This window comes from Nerophis ophidion, linkage group LG03, assembly GCF_033978795.1.
Source record: "Nerophis ophidion isolate RoL-2023_Sa linkage group LG03, RoL_Noph_v1.0, whole genome shotgun sequence".
Classification (NCBI taxonomy): domain Eukaryota; kingdom Metazoa; phylum Chordata; class Actinopteri; order Syngnathiformes; family Syngnathidae; genus Nerophis; species Nerophis ophidion.
In genome coordinates, this window is record NC_084613.1 from 67,854,433 (window position 1) to 67,868,782 (window position 14,350).

At 40.7% G+C, this 14,350-nt stretch overlaps 1 protein-coding gene across 3 annotated transcripts in view; it reads right to left on the minus strand.

Annotated features, from left to right (window-relative positions):
• impg1b (interphotoreceptor matrix proteoglycan 1b) overlaps positions 1 to 14,350 on the minus strand; it is an 80,718-nt gene that overhangs the window by 40,670 nt on the left and 25,698 nt on the right. For all 3 annotated transcript variants that reach the window (XM_061895896.1, XM_061895898.1, XM_061895897.1), the window contains exons 3-11: positions 9,064 to 9,230; positions 7,583 to 7,611; positions 4,431 to 4,465; positions 4,304 to 4,350; positions 4,072 to 4,221; positions 2,836 to 2,894; positions 2,546 to 2,730; positions 2,186 to 2,470; positions 850 to 2,090 (exon numbers count right to left, since the gene is read on the minus strand). In XM_061895896.1, the coding sequence (XP_061751880.1) occupies positions 850 to 2,090; positions 2,186 to 2,470; positions 2,546 to 2,730; positions 2,836 to 2,894; positions 4,072 to 4,221; positions 4,304 to 4,350; positions 4,431 to 4,465; positions 7,583 to 7,611; positions 9,064 to 9,230 (2,198 nt within the window). The remainder of the gene's footprint in view (positions 1 to 849; positions 2,091 to 2,185; positions 2,471 to 2,545; positions 2,731 to 2,835; positions 2,895 to 4,071; positions 4,222 to 4,303; positions 4,351 to 4,430; positions 4,466 to 7,582; positions 7,612 to 9,063; positions 9,231 to 14,350) is intronic.

Sequence of the window (14,350 nt, forward strand, 5' to 3'; positions counted from 1 at the left end):
TTATCGTTGGAAATGCATCTGCTTTGAGTGTGTCCCAGGATATCCACACATCTCTATGCCATGTCTGTCGTAGCATCGCCGGTGAAATTTGCAGACCAAACGAGGGACTTTCGCATCTTTTGACACTGGTGCAACTTAAATCCGTCGATTGGTATGTGTTTGTTTGGCATTAAATGTGTGTGGAGGGAAAGGCTGGATGCAAATATAGCTACAAATGAGGCATAACGATGCAATATGTACATACAGCTAGCCTAAATAGCATGTTAGCATTGATTAGCATGCCGTGCTAATTGATGAACACTCCACGTAAATCAACTTGAATTCGTCCCTTATCGTGTTGTTACACCATCCGACAACACACCGACGAGGCATGATGTCTCCAAGGTACGGAAAACAGTCGAAAAAACGGAAAATAACAGAGCTAATTTGACTTCGGTGTGTAATGTGTTTGAGAAAATGGTGGATTGATTTCCATTGGGACGTCACGGGTGAAAGTCATCGCTCCGACAGCGAACAATTGAAAGGCGTTTGGATCGCCAAATTCACCCTTTTAGAGTTCGGAAATCGGTTAAAAAACATGGTCTTTTTTCTGCAACATCAAGGTATATATCGACGCTTACATAGGTCGGGTGATAATGTTTCCCTTTAATATCTTTGGGAGAATTTGGCAGCTGTGAGGATAAGGCTTGCTGCATAGTGCATCCTCAAAAAGTCCAGATCATCAACGACTAATTCGAATCAGAATGAGAAATAAATTCCGGAAAAAAAGCATGTATGTGCTTATAAAAAAAAGTAGCGGAGTGTTGCATGCAGCAGCAAAACATCCAGCACAAAAGCTTGTGTACCTACCAGCTCGAGAAAGGTATTCTCCAGTGATCTATACTCAGGGGAGCTCTTGTTGAACAGGTCATCAGAAAACATCATGTTGGTCACCCTCAAGCTAAAGAAAACTACCAACTCTCTGCTCTGCTGCACCGCAGCCATCACAGGAGTGCTGGCTTGTCTCATGGCTGGTGCGGCTGTAGACCGCTCGTCCGATTCTGAAGGGTATTGAAAAATGCTGCTCTCCTCCAGGGCCTCAGTTACTTCCGTTCCACCCTGTCTGGGCTCGACATCATCTTGTATGTTGTTAGAAGTCTCAGGAGAAAGTTCCGCCAAGACTGGGGTGACGCTGTTGCGTCCTCCGCTGGTATCATCTCCATGTCCTTCCCTTTGGACTGGGTTGGGGTCTTTGCTGGGGGTCTCAGTTAGGACCTGACTGTGGGCTTCAAAGGGGGCTTCACTAGGGACTTCGCTATGGAGTTCATTGGGAACTTTATTGGGGAGTTCGCTGGGGACTTCACTAGAGACGTTGTCCGGGATTTCTTTAGAAATTTCTCTGGGAGACTTTGTGAGAGCTTCAGTGATGACATCGCTGGAAACTTTAACGGTGGGCTCACTGAGGACTTCCCCGAAGACTTCAAGAGAACGCTCACTCTGGATTTCACTGTAGGTTTCACTGGGTCCTTCACTGAAGACTTCACCGAAGGTTTCACTGTAGACTTCACTCAGGGCCTCACTGGAGACTTGAATGGCTGCCTCACTTGGGACTTCAATGGGCACTGTAGTGGGAGCCTCGCTGAAGGGGTCATTGTGAGTTTCACTGAATTCTTCACTGAGAACTTTGCCAGAGGTTTCACTGGAAACCTCACTGGTGCCCTCGCTGGGGATTTCACTTGGGGACTCATTGTAGACATTGCCAGAGATATCACTAGGAACTTCGCTGGGGGCTTCGCCAGGGATTTTGCTCAAAGGCTGGGTATTGGTTTCACCTGGGATTCCACTAGAAACTTCACTGGGGATTTTAATGGAGGCTTCTGCAGGTGACGGCATAGACTCTGTGTTAGGTTCTGACTCAAAGTCTAGAAACGTATCCTCGTGAGACGACAATGTGGAGACTGGAATTTCTGCTTCGGTGCTAACGATCTCGACTACAGCAGGGGTGGTATACTCCGGAAGGTTAGCTTCATCAATGATCACAATTTCATGTTGGTCGTCTGCTGGTGACGCGGTTAAGTCTTCATTATCACCCAAGTCCGCTCTTTCATGCTCTTGCAAAGGAGACATTTTAACAGTTTAATTGATAAACAAGTAGAACTAATGTATTCACTCACTGAGTCATTTAAGGAACACAGGTGAGACTCACCTCCGCTTGGAGCTTCAGTCTCCTCAACCTCTTCTTCCTGTTCCTGCTCGATGATGGCTGCCTGTATTGCAACTGTCTCCCCTGAAGCGTCACCTGTGGATGCCTCTTCCACTGCTGATGCCACTGGCACTTCATCAGCAACCGTGATAGACTCTGACAGTGCGGTAGGTATTGAAGGCACAAAGGTTTTTGTTCGAGGATGGATTGTGCTGCTTTCAAATTTGTTTTCCGTCTTCACATCTCCATTTCCAACTGTATACACTCTAAAGTCTTCATCTGGGTAAGCTGTAGTTAATTGGGAAACAATAACAATTGATTAAAGACAGCAACTTGAATACAGTGTGTGAACATTGGACTCACCAGCCTCAAACCTAAGATTCTGGGTGTCCAACGGAAGCGATGGCTCCTTTTGCAAGGCTTTGACAACCATGTCCCTTAATCTAGCAGCATCCCCATTGGTCAATATGCCTGGAGCCTCTGGGTCATCTCTGAGTTCAGTGTCTCCATCAAAGACCACAGCATAATGCATAGTTGCACCCTCCGAGCTGATCCACACAACAATGAGTCACAAATCCAAAGTTGACTTATGTGTAGAATGTTTGTGCAAACATCATGATAGTACATCTTTAATACAACTACCATCAACTCACCCAAATCCCAACATGCGAATGTCTTTGAAGCCTGGAACCTTTTTAAGAGCATGAAGCATCTACAGAAAGAAGACAAAGAAATAGCTCAAATACATTGAAAACAAAAGTTGGTTGAGATCATGTCTGTGGATGTCCTCATTTATCCACGTCGTTGTATTCTCAGGGCATTCAATCGATCGCAACTTGACTGTTCTATTTGTCTTAGAAGATGTTTTGCCTCTCATCTGAGCAGGCTTCATCTGTTCATCCTCATAGACTTAGATTGAGCAAATCTACTCTAAATATTCAGATCAGTATCTCCGACAACTACTGTTCCGCATTGTGTCACTCAAGGCTTGATTCCCTTGGGTCCATTACCTATATGATACCCCTTGGTCAAGCCCTCAATAAACTAAACTCCCCAATATATCCAGGGCCTCATCCAATGTCCCTCAGCAATTACCCACCTCCAGTCATATAATGCAGCCCTTCTGACCCACAGCTTAAGCCTTGCACCTGAGGGGATAGAATCTCGGCCAACCTCTGGAATTCCCTCCAAGATATACTTCACTGATTCGAAACCCAACTTCATAAAGGTCTGAGCGAGTATGTCTCAAATTGATTGATTTTAAATGCTTCTGTCCAGAAAAAAGAATATTGTTTCTTCTCTCTCAGGGCTTCTTATTGACTGACTAAATGTGCAAAGCAACAAGGACTTTGCTCAGACATCTGCTCTGAATACAGCAATGACTTACAGCCCACTGAAAGCCATGCACTCGCAATAATGTAAACTTGAGTTGACAGGAAAATATGTCACGGATGAACTACCGGGAGGTATGACCGGAGAACTGTAATGCGCCTAATTGAGCCAATAAGCATGACATCGAACATGTAAGTTTGCAAGCTGGGTCACCACCTTAGATCATAATTCCAGACTGCATTTGGCCCAATTTTAAGTGCACTCATCCATCCATCAAAATGTAGCTGTAAGCAAATTGAGCCAGTTGTCTTCTGCTCAGCCCATAAAGTTGAAAACTGCAGTCGGCAAACCGACAACATAACCTTCAAGATTGAATGATATGTATTTATATAAAACTGTTCCATAAACAAACTGATGAAAACACACACCATATTGAGTTATCAATCAGAGGTTTGGCTACACCCTTTGTTCCTGATTCTTCTCTTATCAAGACCTTTAGAACACATATTTGCGTCAGTGCTTAAAGAAAGAGCGGTTCCTTTCTTTTGGAAGAGTACCTTGTCTGTTATTTCTCTGGTAATGTCATTGACCTCTGCAGCCTGGGTGTCTTGCAGCAGCTCGATGTAAGACTCGTCTATCATGGTGGCATTGAACTCCACAACGAACTCCCCATAGTTCTCTTTAATCATGTTCGGCTCTTCTTTTATCTTGCAAAGACAACAACAACGCAAATAGTGAATGCAGCTGGTATGTTTTGATTTTTAAAATAAGAGTACAGCGTTTCGATACCACATCATCTTCTGCTGGAATGAGAATCACCGGGGGGGTCCAGGTGCCTGAAATAAAGTGAAATGTCCCTCTTGAGCAATATGAAAAAAGTAGTAATAACTCTTTTGCTGTCTGGTTCTCGACTCACATTCGACTTCTGGGTCTGGCGTTTCGGTTACAACCCTATGAAAATGAAAATATTAGTTAGAACATGCTTGTGTGTTTTATTTTAAATTTTTAGCCCTTTTGGGGCAAAAAACCTACATGGTAACTTAGCTTTAGATACAAATTAATGTCACATGCTTCATATGGTTAAAATTCTTGTTTTAATTCCTTTTTTTATTATTATTTAAAAATGTGTTTAGTTATTTTAAAATAGTTAAAAATTTCAAGATTTTACAAATGTTTGCATATGTTTTTTAATTTTTTAGTTTTACTAAGAAAGGGTTAGAAGAAAGAACAGATAACACAACCTAAAACACACTTATTCGATCACGGCTACTCAGAGGTGGACTGGGACCAACATTTTACCATTAGGGAAGTGAATTATATTTATGTAGCGCTTTTCTCTAGTGACTCAAAGCGCTTTACATAGGGAAACCCAATATTGAAGTGACATTTAAACCAGTGTGGGTGACACTAGGAGCTGGTGGAAAAGGCGTCTTGCCCAAGGACACAACAGCAGTGACTAAGATGGCGGAAGCGGGGATCGAACCCGGAACCCTTTAAGTTGCTGGCACGGCCACTCTACCAACTGAGCTATACCGTTGCTGTTTTTTTGTACGGATTGGCCCACTACCAACCCCATAAACTGAAACAGGTACGAAATACAAGGGTATTACAAGCGTATTAAGGAGTCAGAATTCAAACTGGATGCTGTCTTGTAGTTACCAAGTCAAGAGACAACGACAACTGATTAATTATGGGTGTCCTGGTCCAATATTGATTTCGGATATTGAAAAAAGGAAATAAAAAATTGTATCATATCGACTTACATGTAAAATCGTCAATATAAACGCTCTGATACAAGCAGTTGTGATTCGTGTTTACTTGTGCAAAGCTGGACAGTAAGTTAACATCCAAATATCATCCAATAAACACATAAGGTTGGTCTTTTTTTGTATTCTAGTCAAGTCATTTACAAAAAGGTAATCATGGTAAGTTATTGGCTAATTGGAGCTAGCAGGTACACAGCAGCCAAGCACACTATACCAAACAAGCAAGACATACTGCACATACAAACACTGTTTCCATATGAGTTGGGAAATTGTGTTAGATGTAAATATAAACGGAATAAAATGATTTTAAAATAATTTTCAACCCATATTCAGTTGAATATGCTACAAAGACAACATATTTGATGTTCAAACTGATAAACTTTTTTTTTCTGCAAATAATCATTAACGTTAGAAGTGGATGCCAGCAACACATGACAAAGAAGTTGGGAAAGGTGGCAATAAATACCAATGAGGTTGAGAAATGCTCATCAAAAACTTATTTGGAACATCCCACAGGTGTGCAGGCTAATTGGGAACAGGTGGGTGCCATGATTGGGTATAAAAGCAGCTTCCCAAAAAATGTTCAAGCTTTCACAAGAAAGGATGGGGCGAGGTGCACCCCTTTGTCCACAACTGGTGAGCAAATAGTCAAACAGTTTAAGAACAACGTTTCTCAAAGTGCTATTGCAAGAAATTTAGGGATTTCAACATGTACGGTCCATAATATCATCAAAACTTTCAGAGAATCTGGAGAAATCACTCCACGTAAGCGGCATGGGCGGAAACCAACATTGAATGACCGTGACCTTCAATCCCTCAGATGGCACTGTATCAAAAAGCGACATCAATCTCTAAAGGATATCACCACATAGGCTCAGGAACACTTCAGAAAACCACTGTCACTAAATAAAGTTTGTCGCTACATCTGTAAGTGCAAGTTAAAATTCTACTATGCAAAGCGAAAGCCATTTATCATCAACATCCAGAAACGCCGCCGGCTTCTCTTGGTCCGAGATCATCAAAGATGGACTGATGCAAACTGGAATTGGGTTCTGTGGTCTGACGAGTCCACATTTCAAATAGTTTTTGGAAATTTTCGACATTGTGTCATCCTGACCAAAGGGGAAGCGAACCATCCAGACTTTTATCGACGCAAAGTTCAAAAGCCAGCATCTGTGATGGTATGGGGGTGCATTAGTGCCCAAGGCATGGGTAACTTACACATCTGTGAAGACACCATTAATGCTGAAAGGCACATACAGGTTTCAGAACAACATATGTTGTCATCTAAACACCGTCTTTTTCATGGACGCGCTTGCTTATTTCAGCAAGACAATGCCAAGCCACATTCAGCACGTGTTACAACAGCGTGGCTTCGTAAAAAGAGTGTGGGTACTTTCCTGGCCCGCCTGCCGTCCAGACCTGTCTCCCATCGAAAATGTGTGGCGCATTATGAAGCTTAAAATACGACATCGGAGACCTAGGACTGTTGAACGACTGAAGCTGTACATAAAACAAGAATGAGAAAGAATTCCACTTTCAAAGCTTCAACAATTAGTTTCCTCAGTTCCCAAACGTTTATTGAGTCTTGTTAAAAGAAAAGGTGATGTAACACGGTGGTGAACATGCCCTTTCCCAACTACTTTGACACGTGCGGCAGCCATGAAAGTTTATTATTTGCAAAAAAACAAAATAAAGTATATGAGTTTGAACATTAAATATCTTGTCTTTGTACTGCATTCCGTTGAATATGGGTTGAAAAGGATTTGTAAATCATTGTATTCGGTTTATATTTACATCTAATACAATCATATGTAAAAGTCCTTAATTGAAAAAAGTTGCAGTTTAAAACAAGACATTTGTCAAAATAAACAAGTGTCAAATAATTTTTGTTGTATAATACTTACACATACATAATCTCCGAAGCAAAAGAGTATTAGAAAGTATTCAGTAACAAATGTGTCCGCATCATTTAATCTACTGCGTCATGAGCTTCACTTAGTGAACTATTGTGGCTACTACGTATCATTAAAAAGACAACAACAACAACAAAAACAATTACCACTCCACTTCAACTTTAAAGACAGCAGCAGTCCATTTCAGACGTTAAATGAAAAATAGGTTTGGCCCCACCACAGGAAATTATTTGTACTCACGATTCACAGTTCACCTCTGTGGGCACTAAATAATATTACCCTGAATATTGATCATGTTTTAGCCTCTAAAAGAAGAAAGAAAAAAATACTGAATATATAATATTCTTGTCTAACACAGTGACAGCAAACACAAAATATGTACATACCCTTCAAGTTCAGCCTGCTCGGCAACTCTCTGAAAAGACCAACAAAAAATGATTCAATTATATAAAAAAACGTGTTTAGTGGGAATACATGCAAAATGCCTTTTTTTTTAAAAAATACTTAAAGGGGAACATTATCACGATTTCAAAAGGGTTGAAAACAATAAAAAAAATCAGTTCCCAGTGGCTTGTTTTATTTTTCGAAGTTTTTTTCAGAATTTTACACCTCCCGGAATATCCCTAAAAAAAGCTTTAAAGTTAGTGATTTTCGCTATTTGCGATGCGACTGACCCTTCCCCTGTGACGTCATGCAGGGCTGCCAATACAAACAACATGGCGGTTACCACAGCAAGATATAGCGACATTAGCTTGGATTCAGACTCGGATTTCAGCGGCCTAAGCGATTCAACAGATTACACATGTATTGAAACAGATGGTCGTTGTATGGAGGCAGATAGCGAAAACGAAATTGAAGAAGAAATTGAAGCTATTGAGCAAATAGCTATTGACGCTATTCGGCCATAGCGTGGGTGTACCTAATGAAGTGGCCCATAGCATGGCTGCCTTATTAGCATCGCCGGTAAAATGTGCGGACCAAACGATCAGGACTTTCGCATCTTGTGACACTGGAGCAACTTAAATCCGTCGATTGGTAAGTGTTTGTTTCGCATTAAATGTGGGTATTTAGTTTCAAATGTACATACAGCTAGCGTAAATAGCATGTTAGCATCGATTAGCATAGCATGTTAGCATCGATTAGCTGGCAGTCATGCCGTGACCAAATATATCTGATTAGCACATAAGTCAACAACATCAACAAAACTCACCTTTGTGATTTCGTTGACTTAATCATTGCAAATGCATCTGCAGGTTATCCATACATCTCTGTGCCATGTCTGCCTTAAGATCGCCGGTAAAATGTGCAGACACTCAATGGGGGTCTGGCGGCAGATTTCTTGCCAGTGGTGCAACTTGAATCCCTCCCTGTTAGTGTTGTTACACCCTCCGACAACACACCGACGAGGCATGATGTTTCCAAGGTTCCAAAAAATAGTCGAAAAAACGGAAAATAACAGAGCTGAGACCCGGTGTTTGTAATGTTTTGAAAATGAAAATGGCGGCTGTATTACCTCGGTGACGTCACGTTCTGACGTCATCGCTAAAAGACCGATAAACAGAAAGGCGTTTAATTCGCCAAAATTCACCCATTTAGAGTTCGGAAATCGGTTAAAAAAATACATGGTCTTTTTTCTGCGACATCAAGGTATATATTGACGGTTGCATAGGTTTGGTGATAATGTTCCCCTTTAACATTTATGTTCTTAACATCAACTCCCTAGCACCTAAAAAAAAGGCTCTCACACCTCTACGAGACTACATATTTGTGGAATGCATTGTGACTATAATTCTTTTGTACACTGTCGCACTGAATTCTCGTTTCGCACAAAACGGCTGCGCATGAGATGTTGTTTATGGACACTCACTCGCGCCACCATGTCCAGATGCTCCTGGGAGCTACTGAAGTTCTGAGCCAGGTCGTCCATGCAGAGGTTTTCATGCTGGCAGGTGTAAACCCACGATCCGTACTCCTCTGTGTTTGGTACCCTGTCCAGGAAGATGCGAAAGGCCTCCCAAATTGCTTCTTGGCAAACTGAAGAGAAGACAGAACTTAGTGTTAAAAATAGGGTAATCGCTCTAAATGAAGGCTCTATTATAATACCAAATATAATCACAGAATCTCTGTGGTTACCACTAGGCCACCTGCCTAGTGGCCTTGTGGTAAGAGTGTCCACCCTGAGATTGGTAGGTCCTGAGTTCAAACCCTGGCTGAGTCATACCAAAGACTATAAAAATGGGATCTATTACCTCCCTTGCTTGGTATTAAGCATCAAGGTCTGGACCAAAATGATTCCCGGGCGCGGGCACTGCTGCTGCTCACTGCTCCCCTCACCTCCCAGGGGGTGATCAAGGGTGATGGGTCGAATGCAGAGGATATTTTCACCACACCTTGTGTGTATGTGACAATCATTGCTACTTTAACTTTAACTTTTACGTGGTCTACAAAAAGAATTAACTGCCGGTGCCATGGATTAGCGCCAGGTCAAAAACCATTGGCATTAACAGCTGTGGCTGTAGGCAACATCCGGCACCAGATTACAGCAGATGAGTGGTCAGCACCCAGCATGCACTTTGGAATGTGACTTATGTGTACATTCATGAATATTACTGTAGATGTGAAATTCCAAGGGAGGACTTAGGCAAACACAGGCCCCAAGACTTTCAAAATGTCTTCTAAAAATGATTAATAGTTGTTTATTCTATTTGAGCATATATGTACAAACCCCGTTTCCATATGAGTTGGGAAATTGTGTAAGATGTAAATATAAACGGAATACAATGATTTGCAAATCCTTTTCCACCCATATTCAGTTGAATGCACTACAAAGACAAGATATTTGATGTTCAAACTCATAAAATGTATCTTTTTTTGCAAATAATAATGAAATTACAATTTAATGGCTTCAACACGTGCCAAAGTATTTGGGAAAGGACACGTTCACCACTGTGTTACATCACTTTTTCATTTAATCAACATTTAATAAACGTTTGGGAACTGAAGAAACTAATTGTTGAAGCTTTGAAAGTGGAATTCTTTCTCATTCTTGTTTTATGTAGAGCTTCAGTCGTTCAAAAGTCCGGGGTCTCTGCTGTCGTATTTTACACTTCATAATGCGCCACACAATTTCGATGGGAGACATGTCTGGACTGCAGGCGAGCCATGAAAGTACCCGCACTCTTTTACTACAAAACCACCCTGTTGTAACATGTGACTTGGCATTGTCTTGCTGAAATAAGCAGGGGCGTCCATGATAATGTTGCTTGGATGACAACATATAATAATCCAAAACCTGTATGTACCTTTCAGTATTAATAGTGCCTTCACAGATGTGTAAGTTACCCATGCCTAGGGCACTAATGCACCCCCACACCATCACAGATGCTGGCTTTTGAACTTTACGCCTATAACAATCCGGAGGGTTATTTTCCTCTTTGTTCTGGAGGACACCACGTCCACAGTTTCCAAATATAATTTGAAATGTGGACTCGTCAGACCACAGAACACTTTTCCACTTTGCATCAGTCCATCTTAGATGAGCTCGGGCCCAGCAAATCCAGCGGCAGTCTTTTATGTTGTTGATAATGGGTTTTGCTTTGCATAGCAGAGTTTCAACTTGCACTTACAGATGTAGCGACCAACTGTAATTACTGACAGTGGTTCTATGAAGTGTTCCTGAGCCCATGCAGTGATATCCTTTACAAACTGATGTCGGTTTTTGATGCAGTACCGCCTTAGGGATCGAAGGTCCGTAATATCATCGCTTACGTGCAGTGATTTTTAGTGATTCCCTTAGCCTTTTGATGATTTTACGGACCGTAGATGGTAAAATCCCTAAATTCCTTGCAATAGCTCGTTGACAAATGTTGTTCTAAAACTGTTCGACAATTCGCTTACAAATTGGTGACCCTCACCCCATCCTTGTTTGTGAATTACTTAGCATTTCATGAAAGCTGCTTTTATACCCAATCATGGCACCAACATGTTCCCAATTAGCCTACACACCTGTGGGATGTTCCAAATAAGTGTTTGATGAGTATGCCTCAACTGTATCAGTATTTATTGCCACCTTTTCCAACTTCCTTGACACGTGTTGCTGGCATCAAATTCTAAAGTTAATGATTATTTGCAAAAAAAAAAAAAAGTTTATCAGTTTGAACATCAAATATGTTGTCTTTGTAGCATATTCCACTGAATATGGGTTGAAAATGATTTTCAAATCATTGTATTCCGTTTATATTTACATCAAACATAATTTCCCAACTCATATGGAAACAGGGTTTGTAATATTAATTTGTGTGCTTAAAAATGTGCATGTGCAGACTTGACTAATTGGCACAATATGTTGAGGTTTACCCAAGTGCAGAGAAGAGAAGCAGATGAAAATAAAATACAAAAGTTTTAAATGCTAAATCAATCATGATCATTTCGACAGCTCCTCCCGGCTGATATAACACCTGCATGTATAGAAATATATATTGTGTAGTATCTTCCAGGGGTGTAACGAATAATTGATGCCTCGAAAATCAATAGTTTTTTTCTAAATTTGAATTATATTGATCTGTGCTTAGCCTGTTTGCCTTCTGGAAGATAAGTATCGATCCAAGTGTCATGATCTGTGATCCGGATCATGTTTTATTTAGTTATGTTCTGTTGGTTTTGGAATCCCTTCATTCCTGTTCTGTGCAATTTGGTTCTTTGTTTTGGTTTCCATGAGTACTAATTGGTTTTACCTGCTGCTGCGCACTAATCAGAGAGCTATTTATTTACGTTACTTGCCACAGTCGGTGTGGCTTCATTGTTTTCGATACGCAAGGGTTACGTTTTCATGTTCCTGATCCTTGCTCCTGTGTTTTCCGATCGACACATTTTTCTTTTGTTTGTCCTGTCTTTTTGGTACGTTTATGATTTATTAGAAATAAATCATATCCTACCTCACGCTGTCGTCTGGAGCCGTCCGTTCTGCATTCCGGGAGAACAAACTTCTACCCGACCTCGCCAAACGTGACACCAAGATCGTTTTAAAAAGGGTGTCGATCGTTTTTATCGATACGAAAAAAAGGAAAACATTGAATTTAAGACTGGCAGACTTTTGAAAATAAGGACGTTAACTGTTAAGTCTATTTCGTCAGTCTGTTAAATCATTGAAACAAAAATGGCGGAAAATTATGGTTCCTGAGAAAGATCATGGCAAATACAATATAAAACGATATGATTAATTACAACACAACGTTCAGCCACAGCACAATTGCAAAAGCAGCAACAAATACAGACGACACGAGACAATCATTTTAAGCTGCGAAATAATTTTAAGCCGTAAAAGAAGCAATGCAAAACATTTTTTAAAAATTACATTGTTCCTGAATCGTATCGCCAACCACAAATATCAAGCGAAATCGTTGTTGAAATTAATCGTTACACTCCTAGTATCTTTATATAAAGTAAAAAAAAAAAGTTAAACTACCACTGATAGTCGCACACACACTTGGTGTGGTGAAATTACCCTCTGCATTTGACCCATCCCCTTGTCCCACCCCCTGGGAGGTGAGGGGAGCAGTGAGCACCAGCAGTGGTCGGGCTCAGGAATAATTTTGGTGATTTAACCCCCAATTCCAACCCTTGATGCTGAGTGCCAAACAGAGAGGTAACGGGTCTCATTTTTATAGTCTTTTTAATGACTCAACCAGGGTTTAAACTCACGACCTACCGATCTCAGGGCGGACACTCTAACCACTGGGCCACTGAGCAGGTTTTATATAACTTTTTTGTTACTCCATTTTATCTATCTTTTTACATAACTTTTTACCTGATACTTTATTTTTTTATCTATCTTATTTCCCTGTATTTTTGGTGCCACCTGCTTCTGCTGGATTGAATTTCGCTGAGGTAACTTTCCCAAGAGATGAATAAAGTTCTTATCTACTGTAACTGAGGTGTAGTGCGATCTCAGCAGAAAGGTAGGCAGGCAGAAACCTGCTAGGCGTTTTTTTTTTTTTGGTCAACAACAGTTTTGCCTCATTAAGAGCTCTCTTTTTCCCACCAGTCGTGAACTGCCGACCCTCACAGTAATGGCCCTACCTGTCGCACCGTGTCCAAATGGGGTGACACAAAACCTACAAAAAACTGGTTTACAGTTTATTATATGCTGATTAGTGTTCCTTTCGATTAAAGTAAAAGTTTTAAAAGGGTAGTTTCCAACATCAAATGTTAAATGATCATTTTGTTTTTGTTATAAGTTGGCCTGGGGCCCCCAAATGATGAAACACACCACTTTAAAAATCCAGAGTCTGCGAAGTATTTTGTACAATAAATGCAAGTAAAGTAAATTAAAGGAATAAGCTAAAAAGAAACACTGTAGTAAACAAGGTAACATAAGGTCAACATTTTAATGTTTTTATAATCGGTTGCTTTTGGATATCTTTACGAGCATGAACACCCTAAACACAATGGTATCTTCTCCTGCCTGCAAATTGTCCTGTATCCTCTCATTCTTCTCTGACAAATTAATTTCTCAAACACCAAAGTCATCTTTCCTTTTTAAATGACTCCATGGAGCAATACGCGTTATCAACTAATGTATTATAGCAGCCAAGGTGCCGTTTTTAATACACCGCTAACACGATCCATCTCTTGGACGGACAATGGCTATTTGCATACAAATGCACTTTATCAAACACTTTCTTTCCGTGCATATCCCCAAATGACTTCAGACACGTCACTTAAATGCTTCTGCTATCGTCGTCTTTAACTCGTACGGACATTGTTAGTTCTTTTGAATCTGGAACTGTGATGAATGGCTAAACGGCCTTGCCTAGGAATCAATCACGGAGGCACAAAGTTTATTTTTAAAAAAGAAAAAGGTTCAGTACATGACACATCATCGAAAAACAACATTTAATAGAAAACCCTCGGCAGACTATACCGGTAAGCTGTTGTTTTGAAAAAAAAAAAAAAAAACATGACGAAAGAGCAACCAGGAGGCTAAAAGCAATCAGACTAACAAGCACACAGGTGTGCACAGGGGGGACAATGAGGGAGAAGCTGAGGGCTGATTGGCTGCACACAGCTGGAAGCACTAATTAGACAAAGTCATCAGTGGCAAAACATTTTAACACATGTTGACGCTAACAGTTCACGATAGAGCTAATGTTTGC